At 41.6% G+C, this 23168-nt stretch overlaps 1 protein-coding gene across 3 annotated transcripts; it reads right to left on the reverse strand.

Annotated features, from left to right (window-relative positions):
* Window positions 1-793: 793 nt before the first annotated feature.
* LOC113144023 (uncharacterized) lies at window positions 794-4253 on the reverse strand. Of its 3 annotated transcripts, none has more exons than XM_026329673.1 (4): window positions 4169-4250; window positions 3101-3121; window positions 2485-2588; window positions 794-2320 (listed from the first exon to the last, which is right to left on the reverse strand). In XM_026329673.1, exons 1-4 carry the CDS (start codon window positions 4208-4210, stop codon window positions 2152-2154), a joined length of 336 nt encoding a protein of 111 aa, XP_026185458.1. In that variant the 5' UTR covers window positions 4211-4250; the 3' UTR covers window positions 794-2151. The 3 variants fall into 3 exon arrangements, with proteins under 3 accessions (XP_026185458.1, XP_026185457.1, XP_026185456.1); XM_026329672.1 differs by having other exon boundaries at window positions 4169-4235; XM_026329671.1 differs by lacking the exon at window positions 3101-3121 and having other exon boundaries at window positions 4169-4253.
* Between the last annotated feature and the right edge of the window lie 18915 nt (window positions 4254-23168).

The raw sequence follows: 23168 nt of genomic DNA on the forward strand, positions 1-23168 counted from the left end.
TGGCAAAGTTCCTAAACAGTAAAACACACACATGATGTAGATAGTAACCTTGACTGTATATACAGTATGAGCTTGTTTGCCTTATTCATTCTCTGGGCTTAAATCTATTTCATTATTGAATCATCTCTGTGTTTTTTTATTCTTGACCAATCATTTCTTCTGAGAGCAGGATCTCACCAGTTTAGACTTTTAGTGTTTTTACACAACATGTTTTCTTCTTCTGTTTTTCTTCATTGAGACATTTTAACTCTTCTCCTTCACAAAGTCAAGTCTCCAGTCTGAGTCTGAACTGATGTTTGTTCATTCACACTCTGCTCATAAACTATTTTAGGGCCAAAAGTTTTTAATTTAACGTTTGCACTGAATAAAACCAGCTTGGTATTTTTAGCTTGTGTTCATATCATTTTGAATATTTATTGTCGATTCATTTCTCTGTTTAAAGCCGTATTATCTACAGGGATGCTCATTTGTATATTTGTGCCAATTCTCAAAGCTCCATGTAAAAAGGATACACAGTCCAGTATGTGTGCTGGGACAGCAGAATCTAACAAGGTCATGTATCAGTAATAAAACTACTAATAAAGGTAATGAATCAGCACTAACTGTGCAGACTCACTGTCTCTATCTTGTCTTTTTCTGTTTACACCATCCAGCCTTTATGTCCACACAGCTAAAGAGCACCAGAGCTTTAACATCAGACTGATACACTTCACAAAGTACACAGAGCCTTATTTCAGTTTAGTCCAATTCAATTTATTTGTAAAGAGCCAATTTATAATAAAAATATCTTAGAAACCCAACAAATCCCTTATGAGCAAGCACGTGGCGACAGTGGAGAGGAAAAAACTCCCTTTAACGGAAGAAACAACCTCCAGCAGAACCGGACTCAGTTTGGGCGGCCATCTGCCTCGACCGGTTGGGCTGAGTGGAAGTGGGTTTAGCTTTCGATGAGGGTTTTGGATAAATCACAAATTTTAAATAACAGTTTTCCCCTAATTTAGACATAATATCTGTGTACACATGGGTGGATGCACGAGAGTTGTAATCTGCTGTTATTTTCTGTTTTATACGTTTCAAAGCTGAATTTTTAACAAGTTGAGACCATTTATCCAGTAACTTTTTATTGATTTCCTTTTCCAATTTGAAGGAATCAATAACTTCTTGTCCCTGTCTTAAATGTTCTTCTGCTGTTCTGGGGTTCGGTTTTTGTCCCAGTTTCAGAAGTTTATCATTGGCCCTTTTAATATTATCATCTATGTTTTCATTTTCGCTATTGTCAGATCCATAAATTTTCGCAGCATCTTTAGAGAGTAACTTAAAGACGCATGTCTGAAAATATGAGTGAAACACACTACTGGGCTCTGAGACGTGATCATAAGTTAGATCTTTAAAACAATGTGGGCCACAGCCCCAGAACTCTGTAAAAGCTACATCGGTGGAAATTCCGAATTTTCTGTGCCAATCGTGGGTTTGTTCCAAAAGTTTCTTCGTACAGCAAACGTTACCGTCGCTTCTCCACAAACATGGACTCTTGAACGTATAAATCAAAATTCTTATCACATTGATTCCCATGTGTAATAAGAATTGATTGATTTGTCCAATTAAAATTTCCTCACTGTGCTTTGCACCGTCGGTTTTATTCTCTCCATGGTCCGGATAAAGTTTTGGAAAAATCCAATATTCACCATTCGCCATTATAAGAACAGCAAATCCATATTGACGTAGCTCCCAGTATTTCTTTAGGCAATATAACAGTACAGGCTGCCACTTGTCTCTAAACGGTGAATCGACTCTTATCATGTGTTCGTTGTCTGAAGATTGTTCTGTGGTATACGTAAACAAACACGTTTTATCTGCGATAGTATTCTTCGCTCTCATTTCCTGGAGAATCGCGGGTTCGTGGTCGACGACACGATGACAACACGGTTCGTCTGTTGTAGCGTCGATGTTTTTATGTTTTGTCGCACAGAACCGAGGCAAAGGACGACGCGACGACTGTTGGTCATTTTCGCTGAATACAGAAGAAAATTGAAATCTATTTAAAATCGTATTTCTAACATGGTACTGAGAAAGATTTCTACTGGTCTGTCTCCCTGTTGACTGAACATCAAATACATGTGAATGTGTTGGACTGATTCTCTGTGTTCATACTTACAACACCTCGTTTCCTTCACTGTCAAGGGTCACAGGTGGACTTAAGGTTAAGGGACAGTTGTCGGGATGTTCATGAACTTTGTTCACTTCAACATGACGAATCACATCAAATTTGTTCTGGTGATGTTTGTTTCCAGATGTTAAATCACAGCTGGATGGGAATGAGCTGTAAAATATTAGGATGCAGTGCCATGTTTGAGGACAGGACAACTGGATAAACTGACTCTTCTGATAACAAATAAAACCAAATACAGTTAATATCAAACAGACTTAAACCATGACAGTTTTAACTCAAATAGAAATGATGATATTATATAACATTGAGGCTACTTCAATGACTGAAGTGATGACATGGGCGGCTGCTCGGTGCTTCTGGCCGTCGATGCTTCTTCTGTCTGACGCATTTCTGGATCTTGTTGTCTGCCTCTGTCCAGCTTAATGAAAGAAAAAGTCTATTACAAAGTGTTTTACATTCATTTATATTATGATTTCGGTACAATTACATTTTTAAATACACAAATTTAGTATCTGTTTTATTTAGTGTTTGTTTGGGAGGTCTTTGCGTTCTGATGCAAAATAAACAAAGAAACAAGCAATTAACTAAATAAATAAAACAAACAAATAAGTAGGAACCTTTAGGAAACGTTCCTGAAAGGTTTCCTGTTTGCTGGGGAGACTAGGGGATGGACACTAGTTGGATTAAACAGTTAATAATAATGATGATGACAATGATACACACTGTTTACAGACATATAAATACACAGCTCTCTACAGTCTCTCTACTGTACAGACATGGAGTTTTCTGAAAACTGATTAAAAGTCACTGATCTGGTCAGTGAAGTTACTGTAGCTTCACTGCAGCAGATTTTGTTTTGTACTTCTCATGAGCCGACTTTCAGTTTGGTTTCATGTAAAACAAAATATGATAAAGACATTGAGTTCTTACCATTTTCTTGCAGTAGAAGAACTTGCATCAAGTAAGGCAGAAGATAAGAAATGTTTGCTTACTACATTTTTTCAAACGATACAGATAATGATATAGTTATTATTGAAAATAATTAGAAAAACATCTGTAATTGTTATTAATAATAATTGTAGTATGAGAACTGCCCTGGCAAAAATGTAAATAAGCTACAGCTTACAGGATGGCAAGTTGGATCAATCTGACTGAGAAAATCTACAGGCTGTATCAGTCCTTTGTAACAACTCAGCAGCTGCATTCACATAACACTAATATATTCACCTTATATACATGTTGTGTAAGATTGTTTACATGTGACTAGGGTGAGTCAAAACTCTAATCCACATGACTACCTGTTTTCCCTGCTGAGAGACAGAACAGTGTCATGTAAATACATCAAAAGGTCTTTGTTGAATTTACCCAGGTGGCACCCAGGGTGTCTGTGATGGAACAAAGGTAAACTAAATGTTTTATCTAGAAAATCATTTCTCTCACACAGCCCTCATTTTATTTATCATTTTATGTTAAATAAAATTTGACTAAAAAGAGAACTAAATGATTCATCAGGGCTGAGAAAAATTAGGGATGTTTCACCAGAAATGTTAATTCACAAAGATTTGTTAAAAACTGTCAGTCATTATGTCCCAGAAATCAGTCTCAAAAGCTAGAAACTGATGTTGTCATTCTGAGGATCAGGGAACATATTGTCTCGTCTTTTCAGTTACTGTTGCAGTGATCTCCATTGGGACATTTCCATAAACCTGATTATGATGTTTAAGTGTATTTATTTCCTGGAGTAGGAGAGGTAGATGTTATGAGGAGTTCTCCCTCAGGAGTCCAGACCATGGTTACTACTGTATCTGCAGAGGGCCCCGACTTGAAGAAGTACACTTCGGTTCAGAATCATTCCGGTTTTCATTATGGGAGTCTTTGACATAGCATATACAGATAATATATTGATAACGATGTTATTTAAATGCAAAAGTAGGATAATGTTTCTAAACACAGCAGCAATTATATTACAACACAATGTGAGATACATAATCTATGTACCTGATTTCGTCCCGTCTCTGTTGCACTCTCCTCGTCTGCCATTTTGCCGCCTCCAAGTCAAACAGTCCAAACGCATGCGCAGTTTGTGAAATCGATGTATCTTCTGTTCGATACATAATGCCTGCGAATCCGTGACGTATATTTGACAATAAAGTTATATTCTATTTTTTTTGTTTGCTTTTAGTTTGCTGTCGTATTCTCACATAAGAACACGCACTACATATTTTATGTATGATTTGACTCATACGAGAGTTTACAAAACCACATTTTCTGTACGTTTTATTCATTTATGCACAACCTTAGGCCAATATGTACGAATGTTTATTAGTACACGCACGTCTTTTTTGACAGCAACCTTACCCCATATCATTTCAAAGGTGTGTTTTAAAGGTGCACGTGATATTACCATGTCAAAGACTCCCATAAAGAAAACAAGAATGATTCTGAACCAAAGACAATTAGGAGTCTAAATATTGTAAATTTCTAAATGTAATAACATGTTAAAGTTTTAAAAAAAGATTTCTACAGGAAGCAGCAATCAGTTTGCACTTTACAATATTTGTCCATGAAAGTTCTTCTGGCTTTGTTTCAGAATGATTCTATAATAATCTGATGATTTACACTCTTTTTATTTTAATTCTTCAGTAGAAACCAGTTTCAACCGAACAATCAGCATGAACACATAATGAAATTTGGCATAATGAGACTTGAGAGAGTCTATATATAAATTGTGCATTACGTAGTCTCTGGAATAACCCTAAACCTGGGGTAGGCAAACCTCACAACCTACAGAGAAGTTGTAAAATCAAAATTTTTTTGTTGTTGTAATAGTTGTTCTTGTATAACTATTATTATTTTTAATAGTAATTACAAATCTTTCTCTAATTAATTTTACTAATAAGTGTATTGTTATTGTTAAAAAAGTAGAAGGCAAACTTTGCCTACCCTGGGCTGTCGGGAGGCAGGGTGCGGCTGGAAAATGGTAAGAACTCAGTCTTTTTATCAAATTTTGTTTTACATGAAACCAAACTGAAAGTAGGCTCATGAGAAGTACAAAACAATCTGCTGTAGGCTGCAGTGAAGCTACAGTAACTTCACTGACCAGATCAGTGACTTTTAATCAGTTTTCAGAAAACTCTAAAGGCTGCATGTCTGTACAGTAGAGAGACTGTAGAGAGCTGTGTATTTATATGTCTGTAAACAGTGTGTATCATTGTCATCATCATTATTATTAACTGTTTAATCCAACTAGTGTCCATCCCCTAGTCTCCTCAGCAATTAATTGTTTGTTTTGCATCAGAAGTGAAGGTCTTCACATCAGACACTTCACTTTTGGACAAAAAAAAATAAATGTACCTAAATCATAATGTAAATGTAAAATACAGGTAATATTTGATAATAAATCACTTTTCTTCTCACTAAGGCTTATAGAGGCAGATGACAAGATCCAGAAATACCTCAAACAGAAGAGCCAGCCAGCACCACCAAGCGACAGCTCTTGTCACCTTCGAGGTATTTTCAGTCATTTAAGTTGCCTCAGTGCTATAGAATATGATAATTGATTAAGTATTAATAACAGTAAAATGTATTTTGATTATGGGCCCTGCCTATGGACTGAACAACAGTGCAGAGTACCCAGCCTTTTTGGAGTGTCTTGGGGGGGGGGGTGCTGAAAGGTGCTCCTACTGGGTACTCCATCATTCTGTTGGGGGACTTCAATGCTCACCTGGGCAGCGACAGTGAGACCTGGAGGGGCGTGATTGGGAGGAACGGCCTCCCTGTTCTGAACCCAAGTGGTGTTCTGCTGTTGGGATGAGAATCAGCACCTCCAAGTCCGAGGCCATGGTTCTCAACCGGAAAAAGGTGGCTTGCCACCACCAGGCCAGGTGAGAGATCCTGCCTCAGGTGGAGGAGTTTAAGTGTCTTGGGATCTTGTTCACAAGTGAGGGAAGGACGGAACGCAAGATTGACAGACAGATCAATTCAATTCAATTCAATTCAATTTTTATTTGTATAGCGCCAAATCACAATACAAATCATCTCAAGGTACTTTACAAAAACTAAAACTAAAAACCCAACAATTCCCTTATGAGCAAGCACTTGGCGACAGTGGAGAGGAAAAAAACTCCCTTTAACGGAAGAAAAAAAAACCTCCAGCAGAACCGGGCTCAGTTTGGGCGGCCATCTGCCTCGACCGGTTGGGGTGAGTGGATAGAGCAGAGAGAAAAGAACAGCAACAATAAACAACAAATAGACACTGCAAGTTGGTGGGGCCAGTAACTGCACATCAGAGATATACAGCTCCAGGACCAGGGACACCTGAAGAAGGTACAGAGAGAGATAGAGGGAGAGAGCACAAACTGTGTAAAGAAACAAGAAAAGCTTTCCATTTTCCAAACAGCATCAAACCAGCCCCAAGTACTGTTGTCAATGTAGTCAGAATGTCTTCTCAACTGCTGTTGAGCAAATGTTCAGGTTCAGTCATATTCCTTGTCAGTCCTGTATTATTGGTGAACTACTGAGTGATCTGCTGATCTTGCCATAATTTGTAACTCATTCACGTGATTGTTAAAATCACAGTGAAGAGAGAGGATGCACTTGCTCTGCATGATTTCTCTATCATTGGGCACCAGATATCGTCTTTGTCACCTTCCTGTATTCATCCTGCCCAATCAGCACTTCTCCCCCCTCACCGAGGTGAACAATTCAGGTGACAAATTTGACTCTCTGTGCCTTGTTGATCATCTTCCACAGCAGCTGTTTTCTCGTCTGGCCGAGTGGGGGTTGTTGTCCGGTGTTGGAATCCTCTTGCAGTGACTGGCGTGGACCCATGAAGCACGTCCCTCCACCTTTACTGCCGTATTCGTAATCAGCAGCACCTGATGTGGTCCAGTGAATCTTCTCAGCTTTCAGTGTTTCCTCTGGTGGTCCTTGATGAGCACGTAGTCACCTGGTTTGTGATCATGAAGTGTGGTATCTGCAGAGCTAGACAGAGCTGCTTTCACCTGTGCACGAAGGGCTGAAAGAGAGGCAGAAAGCTTTGCACAATGATCTAACATCGCATTTTCATGACTTCTACTCATTAGAGCTTGTTTGCTTGGACTACGTCCTACACTAGGAGGTTTCCCAAATGGACTTAGCTCATGTGCAATTTTTCTTGTATGCATGTAGAACAGCACCAGTGGTAGTGCTTAGATCCATGTCAAACATGTTTTTTCACAGCATTTTGTTAATTTACTCTTGAGTATGCCATTCTGTCATTCTATTGCACCTGCACTCTGTGGATGATAAGAGCAATGGTGTTTGAAATCAAACCCAAAACCATGAACAAGCTTTGCACAGAGATGGAAATAAGTTTTAGGTAAACAAGGTTTGTTGACTGGGCCAAGCCATATCCCTTTTTGTAATTTTCTCCACAAATTTTTTTCTGATATACTTGCTAGTGACTGCATGGTTGACAAGTCAGCCTGTAGGTTGAGTTCCTGTGAAAGAGAAAGTTGAGTGAGGTGAAACATCTGACCCATCGTGGCTGCAGCTTTTGCATCAGCGTTTACTACTGAGTTTCTTGTAGAAATGGGATCCTTTTGATTAGTGTGAGCTTCACATTTCATAACTGATATTTGTTTAGGCAACAGGATGACATCTAACAGAGCTGAAACGAGCATGATGTGCAATGGATGTTCAAGCTGATGTGAGGAAACCCCTCTGTCTCCACAGTCCATAATCATGGACAACACCAAAAGCATAACGTGAATCAGTGTAAATGTTTACTGTTTTGTCTTTGGCCAATTTACTTCAGTAAGAGCCATTAGTTCAGCAGCCTGTGCAGACAGATGAGAAGGCAATTTGCTATTAGAAATCACACTATCATTTCTTGATTTTTGCTGTTTTGACATCACAGGAAGCAGAGCCATCAACAACTAACTCCATCTCTGCATTCAAGATCTGAAAGATCAGGTCTGGGAGTCCAGATGGTTTCCAACACCACAGTGCAGTTATGAGCATCTCCATCATTTTCTGTGGGAAGAAGTGTTGCAGGGTTTAACACATTACACCTTTTAACCCTGTTAGGCATTTCAAGCAAAATAGTGTGATATCTTAACCAGCGCTGTGTTGACAAGTGTGCAGTTTTCTGTGTGTGCAGTATGTGTGCAACAGCATTTGGAACCATCAATGTCAAATCAGAATAGCCAACAAAATCGTGTGATGCTAGAATGGCTCTCTCTGCTGCAGCGACAGCTCTCAGACTGAGAGGAAGGCCTGTTGCTACTGAATCCAGCTTTGACGAAAAATAAGCAACAGGTCGTAGTTTACCGCCATGAGGTTGGTATAACACAGAAGTCATGGAACTGTCCTTCTGGTTGACAAACTGAGTGAAAGTTAAGTTAGGATTAGGCAGACCCAGTGTGGAAGCTACAGTGAGTGCTGCGTTTGAATCCATGCACCATAGCAGACGAGAGCTTCACGCAGCGAGTAATTTGGGATCCACTGCCTGCAAAATAATGTGTGTACAGGGACAGAAACGAAAGCATTGACCAAATCTACTACTGAAAAATGAGTCGAATTTGGTGGTAACAGAGACAAGATGGTCTGAGGATTACTTACTTCTGGCGCTCGGGGGTGTGTGGCTGCATTCACCACCTGTAAATTTTGCATAAAGCGCCATTCAGTTGGTTGACCTTGGTCTCTTATTTTTTTAACTGGAAAAATGGGAGTGTGCACTGGATAATTCTCACATTATGCCAGCATTTAACAAAGAATTGAACACAGGTTTTACACCATCGATGTCTTCCTGTTTTAAAGGCTTTTTACAAGGCCTGTACTCTGATTTTGGATGTACTATCAGAGGCTCTGCATTTTTTACAAGGCCTACATCACATTTATGGGCTGCCCAGAGAGATTTTGGAATTAGCAGTATTCTGGATATTAATGAGCTCAACTGTTTGACAAACTTGTGCAACTGATGTAAATTATGTACGATGTACATCACCCTTCTTGCTATACTCTGTCCTAGGATCTGATGCTGTTGGTTGAAAGTCCTCAAGGAACAGCAACATACCACTGCCTTTCATACTCCTCTTCCTGTCCTACATCTACATGTGTAGATGTAAATTACTGTGTAGTAATTTATGCTGTGTGAGGGTACCTGCTTGTTTACAGTGTGAGTGTGCAAAGTCTGTGAGTTGTTGTGTAACATATCAAATCTCTACCTAATAAATTTACTGTGACATAATAAATTTACTGTGACATAATGAATGAATGTTTGGTGGTCTGTTTCCCCAAAGTGCATTTGAGAGGAACAGAGCAACTTTCCAGAACAGGTTTTCCACTAGCACCTACTGTGAGACAAGACCTACCACTCATTTTAGAAAGTTATGGCAGTGAGTCAGTTTTAAGCTCCTGAAATGTCACTTCATGATTATCTAAATAAATACAAAGTTCTGGGAATATGTTATATTTGTCAGAATCGCAGTACATGGAAAAATTTTGCAAGTCATACTTTGGTTCTATCTTTCAGTGTGTAGATGTGTGGGTTGTAGTTACCTGGTCTGGCATCTGTTCCTGTATAAGTGTCACCTGACCTGGCATCTGCTCCACCCCCTCTCCAAGTCAGTCATCTTTCTGTTTATTCACAGAGCAGTCTCTGCCCAATGTCCTTTTTCTCCAAATTGGAAACAGACTTCTGGGTCTCAGTGGTGATGTCCCTTCCTCGTCCTCTTCCACGAGTAGTCTGGTTGGCCATAGCACTGAATATGTGGTAGTGTGTGAGCTCAGCCTTTTGTTGCCATCTCTGTTTTTTTTGTTCTTCATTCCACCTCAGTGTCTCTTCTGCATGCTCTGTGTGCTGCACAATGTCCCTAAGCACCAATTGAATGATGGCATCCCTGTATAGGGCACTGTCCACATTTCCCCAGCCTTGTTGTTTCAGGCACAAAATGAGGTTTGTTTTGGTGAAAAGGTGTCTGATTTTGTTATACTCACATCCCAGTTTCAACAAATGTTCCATTTCCTGAAATGTTGGTTTATAGTCCTGCACTATGTTCAGAAAGTCCTCTTCCCACTTGTTGGCATTGTTTCTGGGGTAGGTAATTTTGTCTATTGTTTCCCTCATGTCCATGTCTGTCCAGGGACGGAATACAAGTTGGGGACCATTGGCCCCTGCAACTTCTATCGTGGGAAGTGTTAAAACATGCATACCATCTTTTGTTTCCTCTTCTCCACCAGAGGAACGGCTCTGCCCTTTTGATCTGGTCAGCATGATGTGTCCTTTCACACCTGAGGAGCCAGTCCCTGGTGGAGGTGCTTCAGATGTGTTGTTTCCTGGTGCCTCATACTCCACTGGGAACAGGCTGGAGTCTCCCTTTCTTCTGTGTGTTGTCTCTGCAGTGAAGCTTGGCTATGACATGGAGAAGGTGGGGGAGCAGAGTCCAGGTTTGTATCCACCTTGTAACTCAAAACAGGATACAGAGATTTAGTGTCAGAACAATATTTTGGTCTATATACTATATGTTCCGGTTCTGTTTGTTTCTGTTTAGACTTTTTGTCTCTGTCTTCATACTGCCTTTTTATCATCTTACTGTCATCACATGACATCCTTCTTTCCACATGCAATATGCTTTCGGGTCAGCTTGGAACACTTTGTGTTTCTTTCTATCTCTTTTGGACAAAGACCTGTGTTGCTCTGCACTCTCTTTTTCCTTCTTTTCAAGTTTATCTTTTAATTGCGCTAATTGTCGACTACTCAGACTACACCCCACAGGAAACCTCATCTCCCACCATACAGTCAGCTGCTTACAACTTCTGTTGTACTTTTTTCTCACTTCTTCACGGTGACAATTCAGTTGGTAGACCAGACCTTGGCCAGACATTTGCTTCTCTCTTAGTACCCAGTACTAAACCTATTTGCTCTAGTAGCTGTTCTCTCATGCTGTCTTTCCCTGTGAGACTCAGACCATTTCACTGCAATACTTTGTTATAAAGTCAAATCATTCAAGCAGTTGTTTCCTATCTCCCGTTTTAGTGGCCTTTCAAACTGAACACAGAGAGGATCAAGATATATACTTCAGCAAAACTCCACAACCAGCAAATACCCAAACTGCCTCTATTCTTATAGTTGTCATTTTGCTAATGTTTATGCCTTACAGCACATGTAAACATTGTCATGAGCCTGACTCAATGGGAAGGACAAACAGGGAGACCACAGAATTTTTCTATTCTAAAAAGAATTTATTTTATCATAACCAGAAGAAAATCAAATAACATGTCTACAGTCTGTAAATTAGTAATGCAATGTTGGGTGCAAGTGGGTGACGTGAGAGAGAGAGAATGAGCGTCTAAGCTGGCTTATCAAACCCAGGTGGACTCTATGAAGTATCCCTTCCTCCTCTCTACTTCAGTCACCTGCACAAAGCAACAAAGGTCAGCAGGTGGAGTAAAAACAAGACGCCTGTCTTGTTTTTATAAGCCAACACACACACACACACACTCAGATGCCTTGTGTTTCTCTCACCCTTTCCTTTATGTGTGTTGTGCTGTCTCCCTGTCTGCTGATTCCTTGCAGGTACGTCACCAGAGAGTGGCGTCCCTGCATTTTCATTTCATTTTCATTTTCATTTCATATCATTTTGAAGCAAACACTTGTGGCTATGAGATGCATTTCCTAAAAGTCTGGTGAACCAATGTTCTGTTAGTGTTTTATGGTCTTATTTTAGTGACTAAAATGGTAGTTTTTCACTAACCATGCATTAACACTGTTTACTCAAAAACACACCTGATGAATCCTGGACATCTTTTAGTTATGAAAAAATGATATAAGGGCTGTGTGAGAGAAATGTTTTTATAGATAAAACATTTAGTTTACCTTTGTTCCATCACAGACACCCTGGGTGCCACCTGTGTGAACTCAACAAAGACCTTCTGATGTATTAACATGACACTGTTCTGTCTTTCAGCAGGGAAAACAGGTAGTCACATGGATTAGAGTTTTGACTAATATATTCACTTGTATATATGTTATGTAAGATTGATTTACAGGTGACAAATTGACCAATTTGAACTTGCCATCCTGTAAGCTGTATGCTTATTCTTTACATTTTTGCCAGGGCTCCCCTCATACAACAATTGTTTTTAATAATAACTGTATTATTGTCTTTGTTATTTAACTATTTTTATCTTTTGCTATACTTGCTGCTGTAATAAAGGTTCTTCTTCTACAAGAACATAGTAAATTATCAAATTTTGTTTTACATCAAACCAAACTGAAAGTAGGCTCATGAGAAGTACTAAACAATATGTTATCCAGGCTGCAGTGAAGCTAAAGTAACTTCACTGACCAGATCATCCATCCATCCATCCATCCATTCATCCATCCATCCATCCATCCATCCATCCATCCATCCATCCATCCATCCATCCATCCATCCATCCATCCATCTATCCATCATCTTCTGCTTATCTGGGACCGGGTTGCGGGGGCAGTAGCCTAAGCAGGGATGTGCAGACTCCCCTTTCCCTGGACACTTTCTCCAGCTCTTCCGGAGGGACACCGAAGCGTTCCCAGGCCAGCTGAGAGACACACTCCCACCACCGTGTCCTGGGTCTTCCCCCGGGTCCCCAGGAAGCATCCAAAACAGATGCCCGAGCCACCACAGCTGGCTCGTCTCAAACCGGAGCCGGTTGTGCAGAGACCGAATTGCCCTTAGCAAAGGGCCCTGGACCCCATACTCCCTGTGGGATACAGGATGTCACAAGGGACACAAAGCACATGTGAACTGGTTCGGCAAACTGCCATGAACCCTTGAGCACCCTGGAGAGAAATATTAGCGAGGTCCAGTGTTCCACAACCAGGACTCAAACCACATTGTTCCTCCTGGATCCGAGTTCCATTGGCCAAGGCAAACAGGTCCTAGGTGATGGACCAGACCAAGAGTGGTTCAATTGGTCCCCTTATGAAAAAGACAAACAAGGACCGTGACGTTGCCCAATATGGCGAAGCTGGGGCCCCACCCTGGAGCCAGGCCTCATTGCCTGGTAGGTGGGTGTCCCCCCATGAGGCCCAGCCGGGCAAAGCCCAAAATGGTGACGTAGGGCCGCCCTTCTGTGAGCATACCACCTGCAGGAGGATCCATTAGGGGCTGGAGCAGACTGGTGGGGGTCGAAGACAGGGGCCTGGACGACCCAATTCCTGGATGCTAAAACTGACCAGATCAGTGACTTTTAATCAGGTTTTCAGAAAACTCTAGGCTGCATGTCTGTACAGTAGAGAGACTGTAGAGAGCTGTGTATTTATATGTCTGTAAACAGTGTGTATCATTGTCATCATCATTATTATTAACAGAGATATAATTCTTGCTTCTGGCCCCGCCCAGCAGGCCTCAGCACTGTCTATGTTGCAATGGACAGGAGGCTCCTTCCCTGCCAGGGAACCACGTCATTGGCAGCATTTGATGAACTCTTCAAACCACACTTTGTTTTCAGTGTAAGCTATGACGCACTGAACAACATGTACATATTTTCCAGCAGTCTACTGATCAGTCTACTGATGTTGACACCACTAAAGAAAGCCCAAGGGTGAAGGAACTGAGAGCCAAGTTTATGAAAAGGAGCTAGGACCTACGTTCTTAAACAATGTATATAGGCAGTAGTTGCATAATAACATTTTTTGTTGTAATTGTTGCTCTCAGTAGAAAAGATCAGGAAAACTCCATGTCCAAACAATGTGACCTCCTCCTGTCTAAAAGTCCGTACGAACCAACCAGCCCCCATCTTTAACAGATCACTAAAATTGTGTGCAGTTACCTCCTGCTTCAAATGCTCCACCATCATCCTGGGTCCTAAGAAATCCTCCATCAGTGGACTGAATGTTTACAGACCTGTGGTCCTGACATGGTCATGAAGTCAACATGGATGCATTACATCCTGCAACACCTCAACTCCCCAGGTCCTGTTTGTGGACTTCAGCTTGGCATTCAACACCATTGTCCCAGACATCCTCCAGTCCAAACTCACCCAGCTCACTGTGTTTGCCTCCACCTGTCCATTGATAGCAACTTGTCTGACAGACAAGAGGCAGCAGGTGAGGCTGGGGAAAACCACATACAACATCCTATCAGTCAGTACAGGTGCCCCCCAAGGATGTGTGCTCTCCTCCCTGCTCTTCTCACTCTGCACCAACAACCTCAGGAGACCCCTCTGTTAAACTCCTGAAGTTCACAGACAACACAACAGTCACAGGACTCTTCCAAGACAGTGACAAGTCTGCAAACAAGCTAAAGGTTGAACAGCTGGCCCTGTGATCGGTCAAAACAACCTGGAGCTCAATCTGCTCAAAACAGTGAAGATGACAGTGAACAATTTATCAAGACTTAATCCATGTTTGTCTGGACAACAAAATACAGAAAAAACCCCAAACAGTCCAATACTGGCATCAGTGCAATAACACGAAATCAAAAATTGTACATATTGTAAATATACAACAATGTGGAACTTTTAACACTTATACTATTTTTCTACTTATATTTCTGTCTCATTATCAATATATTATTAATATATGCAACAAACTGAGCTAACGTTAATTCACAATTCAAAACAAAATGGGATTCTAGTCTTATTCTGTTGTCATATATTTTGTTATCTTTTCTCTGTGTTTGGACCAGAGTAAGACTGAATGAATAGGTTACAACAACAACTGGCTGAGGCTGTATCTGTAGGACTTAGATTTTAGTGCTACATTTCTTAGTACTTATTACACTGTCACCAACACACACACATGGAAATTATTCATAGAATAATCACCACCCAGGACTACACTACAATGGCAACATGATCATGTGATTTCCCAGAAATCCTTTCATTGTCTTGTAAATGCTCATCATTCAGGACTGACAGCATTTTAAAAGTGTGTTTTAAAGGTGCACATGACATTGCTATGTCAAAGACTCCCATAATGAAAACCAGAATGATTCTGAACCAAAGTGTACTTCTTCAAGTCGGGGCCCTCTGCAGATACAGTACATGGTCTGGACTCCTGAGGGAGAACTCCTCCTCATAACATCTACCTCTCCTACTCCAGGAAATAAATACACTTAAACATCATAAACAAAGACAGAAGAAACTTTAAACACATAAAACAATGTTAATCTAACTGCTTATAATCAGTTTGACAAACCTACCAACCTGTCCAGAGGTATATTTCTTTACCTATGTGCAATCAGTTTCACTTCAAGAAAGCAATTTTTTTTTTTGGTTGAGTTTTGTTTTCCACGTTGACGTAAAGAAACTTGGCACCACAACAATAGAGTGAACCCAATGATTGGCCGAGGGAGGGATTTGCATAGATAGCCTACGTAGTTAGACTAGACAAACCTAGAAACCTACGAATGTCACCAACTCCCAGTTTTTGACGTTGTAACAGTTGTTTTTATATTACACTTATTTTTAACAATAGCTAAAGATCCTTTTTCTAATTATCTTTAATAATAATTGTGTTACTCAGTAGTAGAGTAGAATTTAAAATCCTTCTCCTCACACAAAGCCTTTCATGATCAAGTGGACTTCTTGTGGGGCCCAACTGGTTGGGTGCATACATAGGTCTTATGTAAGTCAACCAGTTGGGCCCCACAAGAAGTCCATTCAGAACCCACTTGAACCCATATGGGCAAATACACGTGGGGCCACTATGGAAACTGCAGACAAACCCATTGGGACCCATATTTGCAGCCAAAACTTAAGTGGCATTTTATTACAAAATGCCCAACACAGACGGTTCAAACAGGTTTATGGAAATGTCCCAATGGAGATCACTGCAACAGTAACTGAAAAGACAAGACAATATGTTCCCTGATCCTCAGAATGACAACATCAGTTTCTAGCTTTTGAGACTGATTTCTGGGACATAATGACTGACAGTTTTTAACAAATCTTTGTGAATTAACATTGAAAATAAATGGCTGTCTGTAGTTTGTTATTTACATTTTTGCCAGGGCAGTTCTCATACTACAATTATTTTTAATAACAATTACAGATGTTTTTCTAATTATTTTCAGTAATAACTGTATCATTATCTGTATCGTCTGAAAAACTGTAGTAAGCAAACATTTTTTATCTTCTGCCTTACTTGCTGCTGTAATGAAAGTTCGTCTACACGAACATGGTAAGAACTCAGTCTTTTTATCAAGTTTTGTTTTACATGAAACCAAACTGAAAGTCGGCTCATGAGAAGTACAAAACAAAATCTGCTGCAGTGAAGCTACAGTAACTTCACTGACCAGATCAGTGACTTTTAATCAGTTTTCAGAAAACTCCATGTCTGTACAGTAGAGAGACTGTAGAGAGCTGTGTATTTATATGTCTGTAAACAGTGTGTATCATTGTCATCATCATTATTATTAACTGTTTAATCCAACTAGTGTCCATCCCCTAGTCTCCCCAGCAAACAGGAAACCTTTCAGGAACGTTTCCTAAAGGTTCCTACTTATTTGTTTGTTTTATTTATTTAGTTAATTGCTTGTTTTTGCTTTACATCGAAAAGCAAAGACCTCCAAAAACAGACACCTTAATTGTGTATTTCAAAATGTAAATGAAGCAAAATCGTAATGTAAATGATTGTAAAACACGTCGTAATAGACTTTTCCTTTCATTAAGCCGGACAGAGGCAGACAACAAGATCCAGAAATGCGTCAGACAGAAGAAGCATCGACGGCCAGAAGCACCGAGCAGCCGCCCATGTCATCACTTCAGTCATTGAAGTAGCCTCAATGTTATATAATATCATCATTTCTATTTGAGTTAAAACTGTCATGGTTTAAGTCTGTTTGATATTAACTGTATTTGGTTTTATTTGTTATCAGAAGAGTCAGTTTATCCAGTTGTCCAGTCCTCAAACATGGCACTGCATCCTAATATTTTACAGCTAATTCCCATCCAGCTGTGATTTAACATCTGGAAACAAACATCACCAGAACAAATTTGATGTGATTCGTCATGTTGAAGTGAACAAAGTTCATGAACATCCCGACAACTGTCCCTTAACCTTAAGTCCACATGTTACGATCATTGACAGTGAAGGAAACGAGGTGTTGTAAGTATGAACACAGAGAATCAGTCCAACACATTCACATGTATTTGATGTTCAGTCAACAGGGAGACAGACCAGTAGAAATCTTTCTCAGTACCATGTTAGAAATACGATTTTAAATAGATTTCAATTTTCTTATGTATTCAGCGAAAATAACCAACAGTCGTCGCGTCGTCCTTTGCCTCGGTTCTGTGCGACAAAACATAAAAACATCGACGCTACAACAGACGAACAGTTGTCATCGTGTCGTCGACCACGAACCCGCGATTCTCCAAGAAATGAGAGCGAAGAATACTATCGCAGATAAAACGTTTGTTCATTCACACTCTGCCAATGCATTATCAATATATGCAACAAACTGAGCTAACACTAATTCACTTTAATTCTGCAAACAAAATGGGATTCTAGTCTTATTCTGTTGTCATATATTTTGTTATCTTTTCTCTGTGTTTGGACCAGAGTAAGACTGAATGAATAGGTTACAACAACAACTGGCTGAGGCTGTACCTGTAGGACTTAGATTTTAGTGCTACATTTCTTAGTACTTATTACCCTGTCACCAACACACACACACACACGGAAATTATTCATAGAATAATCACCACCCACAACTACACTACAATGGCAACATGATCATGTGATTTCCCAGAAATCCTTTCATTGTGCTGTAAATGCTCATCATTCAGGACTGACAGCATTTTAAAAGTGTGTTTTAAAGGTGCACATGACACTGCTATGACTACCATAATGAAAACAAGAAGGTCTGACAAACCTACCTATTGTGAACCATCACTGGCCAAGGGGAGGGACTTGAGAGAGTCTATATATATTGTGCTCTCCAGGTGTTTCAAATTCTCTTAAAACAACCTTCAGTCTGGGGTGGGCAAACCTTGCAACCTTCAGAAAAGTTGTAATTTACATTTTGTTGTTGTTACATTGAGTTGTTCTGTATAACAATTAGTAATAATAAATATAGCCGCAAGCGGCGATGATCGGCCCTCGCCTCGAGCGGACCGCCTCCCCCGGCGCGGCGCCCCCGAGCGAACCGCGTCCCCCAGCGAGCCGCGTCCACGAACGAACCGCCTCCCCCAGCAAACGGCCTCCCCGAATGAAACGCCTCCCCAAGCGCCAACGCCATCTCAATTGACCTTCCCCCAAAAATCGGCGCCCCCCCCAAATCCGCTCCGCCAAGGAGACCGCACCTCCCCAAGTAGACCACGTCATCCAGTGGACCACCACGGAGGTCTGTGTCAAATTCGGTACAGTTCTGACAAAATAAGTGCAAATACATAGGGGGCGCCATCCGCCCCCCCCACACCCCGCCAAGTAGACCATGTCCTCTCCTAGAGCCCCGCGGAAGTCTGTGGCAAATTTAGTACAGTTCTGACAAAGTAAGTGCAACTGCATAGGGGGCGCCATCCGCCCCCCCCACACCCCCCCCCCCCAAGTAGACCAGGTCATTCAGTGGACCCCCACGGAGGTCTGTGCCAAATTTGATACAGTTCTGACAAAGTAAGTGCAACTGCATAGGGGGCGCTATCCCCCCCCAAGTAGACCATGCCCTTTACTGGACCCCCACGGATGTCTGTGCCAAATCTGGTACCGTTCTGACAAAAGCTGGACAAAGTAAGTGCAAGTACATAGGTGGCGCTATCCGCACCCCCCCACACCCCCCCCCCAAATAGACCACGTGCTTTAGTGGACCCCCGTGGAGGTCCGTGCCAAATTTGGTACATTTCTGACAAAGTAAGCCCAAGTCACAGGCCTGTAGATCTTTAATTTTAAAACTCCCTTTGAAAAGCAATGCTGGATGTCACAGAAAGTGTGGAAAATAGAGCTCTGCCTCCATCTGGTGGCAGAACTGAGGATGTGCTCCCAAACAACACTGAAGTCAAAAGTCCCATAGGAAATTAATGGTGGGTTTGTGTCATCTCCAAGGCAACAGCGTGGAAAATAGAGCATGGCTCTCATTGGTTTTTTGCTCAGAATGGCCTAAAGGATTTGTGTGCAAACTTTGGTCCATTTCTGACAAACTAAATGTGTATTTCTCAATACAAATTTCTCCAAATATTCACATTGTTATATAGGGGGCGCTATAGGGCCTACAGTGATTTTGTTCAATCACCTGGACTCAGGCCCCCGGGGTCTACAATTCATCAATTGGTCCGATTCCAATCCGACCATGCGTGTGAGAGTTATTACACGTTGAAGAACTGGCGGCGAGCCAAAAGCCTAGGCCAAATTGCAGCGCCCGCCAAAGGAAAACCGTAATACTTATTCAAAGAATTTGGATAACTTTTGCAGCCCCATGGGTCTAGGTGACGCCGGCCAAAGATGAGCTCGATCGGTCAAAAGCCCAAGGAGGAGTTCGAAAGAATACGAGGTGAGCAAAATCAACGAACTCAATGACCTCCAGATAAACCCCCAGCTGGTGGACTTCCTGTCGGTCACACGACCTGGACACAATAAGCTTTCTTGCTTGGCCTGACATGAAGAATAAACATGCCAAAGCCGGCGACCGTACGATGAAAAAAGTGTCACATGACCTCCCATAGGCCCAATGTATCTCGACCTCTGTCGGGGGCGCCGCAGAGCCATTCTTTTGAGGTCGTTTATGAAACCCATAAAATATCAAATTGTGACGCGATTCTGAGGGTGGTGCAAATTTTGGTGAGTTTTCACACACATTCAGGGGGTCAAATAAGGCTGTAAAGGTCAAAGAAGAATAATAACAAAAAAAAAAAAAAAAAAAAAATATAGCCGCAAGCGGCGATGATCGGCCCTCGCCTCGAGCGGACCGCCCCCCCCGGCGAGCCGCGTCCACGAACGAACCGCCTCCCCCGGCGAACGGCCCCCCCGAACGAAACGCCTCCCCCGGCCCGCCGCCCCCGCAAGCGACCCGCGGCCGAAGCCGAGCTCAAACCGCGCGGCCGACCTGAAACAGCAGCAGTTGAAAGCACAGTTGCACATTTCCAGACGTACCGAGACACAGAGGCGAGGCGTGTGGGATCTTAACCGCTGCAGAGGTCACATCAGTGATACAGGCACATACAGACACACGTTCAAACTTGATTGCCCTTACAAAGGCAGCCTATCGTGACTCTGATCGGTCACGTGGGTTCAGGCCTGCGGGGAGTGTAATTGATTCAAATGTGACAACACAGCATCAGAGCCCGTCTCCTGAGCCTGGGTTTGTCAGAGGTTTTCTTCCGTTAAAGGGAGTTTTTCCTCTGCTTTGACAAGAGGTTTTCTTCCGTTAAAGGGAGTTTTTCCTGTACTTTGTCAAGAGGTTTTCTTCCGTTAAAGGGAGTTTTTCCTCTACTTTGTCCGAGGTTTTCTTCCATTAAAGGGAGTTTTTCCTCTACACCAATAGTCAGTGCTGAAGGAATGAATTGGTTACTTTAGTTTCTGTATTTTGTACATAATGAAGTTGACTTCATGAAATAGTTGAAATTGCTGTGGACTCTGTCATTTACAGTGTTTTTCTTTGTCTTGTTGAGGCATATAGTGCCCATCTCCTGAGCCTGGGTTTCTCAGAGATTTTCTTCTGTAAAAGGGAGTTTTTCCTCTACACCAGTAGTCTCTGCTGAAGGAATAAATGAGTTACTTTTGTTTCTGTATTTTGTACATAATAAAGTTGAGTTAGTGAAACAGTTGAACTTGTTGTGGAGTCTGTCATTTTTAACATGAAATCATTTTGATATTTCACAATGTTGCATATTGGCCGTATTGCCTTCTACTGTGTCACTTTAAGTCTCAGGATGCAGAGGCCACAGTTCAGATGAAAAAGTGAAATGTTTCACCTCATCACAGTGAAAAGAGTCTTGTCTCTTATAAAACCACAAGATTTATTCAATACCAAGACCAAACTGTGATCCTGAGTGGCCAATGGCTGATTTCAGAAGGCATGGGTCCGATTGGCTTTTATGATTAGGATGCCCTAAAGGATGTCTGTGCCAAATTTGGTCCATTTCTGACAAAGTAAGTGGAAGTACACAACATGTGCATCTTTTGGTTTAAAACTCCCTTTGCTTTTATGATTAGGATGCCCTAAAGGATGTCTGTGCCACATTTGGTCCATTTCTGACAAAGTAACTGGAAGTACACAACATGTGCATCTTTTGGTTTAAAACTCCCTTTGAAAAGCAATGCTGGATGTCACAGAAAGAGTGTGGAAAATAGAGCTCTGCTGCCATCTGGTGGCAGAACTGAGGATGTGCTCCCAAACAACACTCAAGTCAAGTCTGTTGATTCATTGTCACAGAAAGAATGTGGTACATGGAGCTCTACTGCCATCTTTTGGCAAAACAGAGGACGTGCTCCCAAACAACACTGAAGTCAAAAGTCTGTTGTTCAAAACAGTGAAACCGCTGCACAGAAACTTACAGTTAAACAGTTGTAAACACACATTTCCAGATGTCCTGAGACACAAAAACACACTGACACACATATTAAGACATTAACAGAATAATCCCAAGGCCACAGTACAAATGAAAAGCTCACATGTCACAACATCACAGTGAAAAGAGTATTGTCTCTCAGAAAACACAAGATTTATTCAATGCCAAAGTCAAACTGTGGATCCACTGGGAGCCTTTTAAGTGACAGGACAATTTGCACCCGGAAAGGTGAGGTGCGTGGGATTTTAACCACTTCAGAGGTCACATCTCTACGGCCACAGTGATACAGGCACATACAGACACACATACAGACACACAGAAATGCAGGAAGGCAGCAGTCTCCTGGAAAGGTGAGGTGTGTGTGGGATTTTCACTGCTGCAAAGGTCACATCTCTGTGGCCACAGTGATACAGGCACATACAGACACACATTCAAACTTGAAGGCCCTTACAAAGGCAGCGCCACTGCCGCTGTGACTTTGATCGGTCACGTGGGTTCAGGCCTGCGGGGAGTGTAATTGATTCAAATGTGACAACACAGCAGCTGCAGATCTTGCTGCAGCATTTGCATCTTTAAGTGTAAAACAGCCTTAGGAAATGAATGGTGGGTGTGTGTCATCTCCAAGGCAACAGCGTGGAAAATAGAGCATGGCTCTCATTGGCTTTTTGCTCAGAATGCCCTAATGGATTTGTGTGCAAACTTTGGTCCATTTCTGACAAACTAAATGTGTATTTCTCAATACAAATGTCTAAAAATATTCACATTGTTATATAGGGGGCGCTATAGGGCCTACAGTGATTTTGTTCAATCACCTGGACTCAGGCCCCCGGGGTCTACAATTCATCAATTGGTCCGATTCCAATCCGACCATGCGTGTGAGAGTTATTACACGTTGAAGAACTGGCGGCGAGCCAAAAACCCGGGCCAACTTGCAGCGCCCGCCAAAGGAAAACCGTAATACTTATTCAAAGAATTTGGATAACTTTTGCAGCCCCATGGGTCTCGGTGACGCCGGCCAAAGAAGAGCTCGATCGGACAAACGCCCAAGGAGGAGTTCGAAAGAATACGAGGTGAGCAAAATCAACGAACTCAGTGACCTCCAGATAAACCCCCAGCTGGTGGACTTCCTGTCGGTCACACGACCTGGACACGATAAGCTTTCTTGCTTGGCCTATCATGAAGAATAAACATGCCAAAGCTGGTGACTGTACAATGAAAAAAGTGTCACATGACCTCCCATAGGCCCAATGTATCTCGACCTCTGTCGGGGGCGCCGCAGAGCCATTCTTTTGAGGTCGTTTATGAAACCCATAAAATATCAAATTTTCACGCGATTCTGAGGGGCCTGCAAATTTTGGTGAGTTTTCACACACGTTCAGGGGGTCAAATTTGAGGTTGAATCGGTAAAAATAGAATAATAAAAAAAAAAAAAAAAAAAAAAAAAAAAAAAATAATCCTAACGATTTCCAGGCCCACGGCCGCGCGGCAGCGACACACTATACATTTTCGGAAAGGTCTAACGCCC

This window comes from Mastacembelus armatus, chromosome 10 (assembly GCF_900324485.2).
Source record: "Mastacembelus armatus chromosome 10, fMasArm1.2, whole genome shotgun sequence".
Taxonomy (NCBI): Eukaryota; Metazoa; Chordata; class Actinopteri; order Synbranchiformes; family Mastacembelidae; genus Mastacembelus; species Mastacembelus armatus.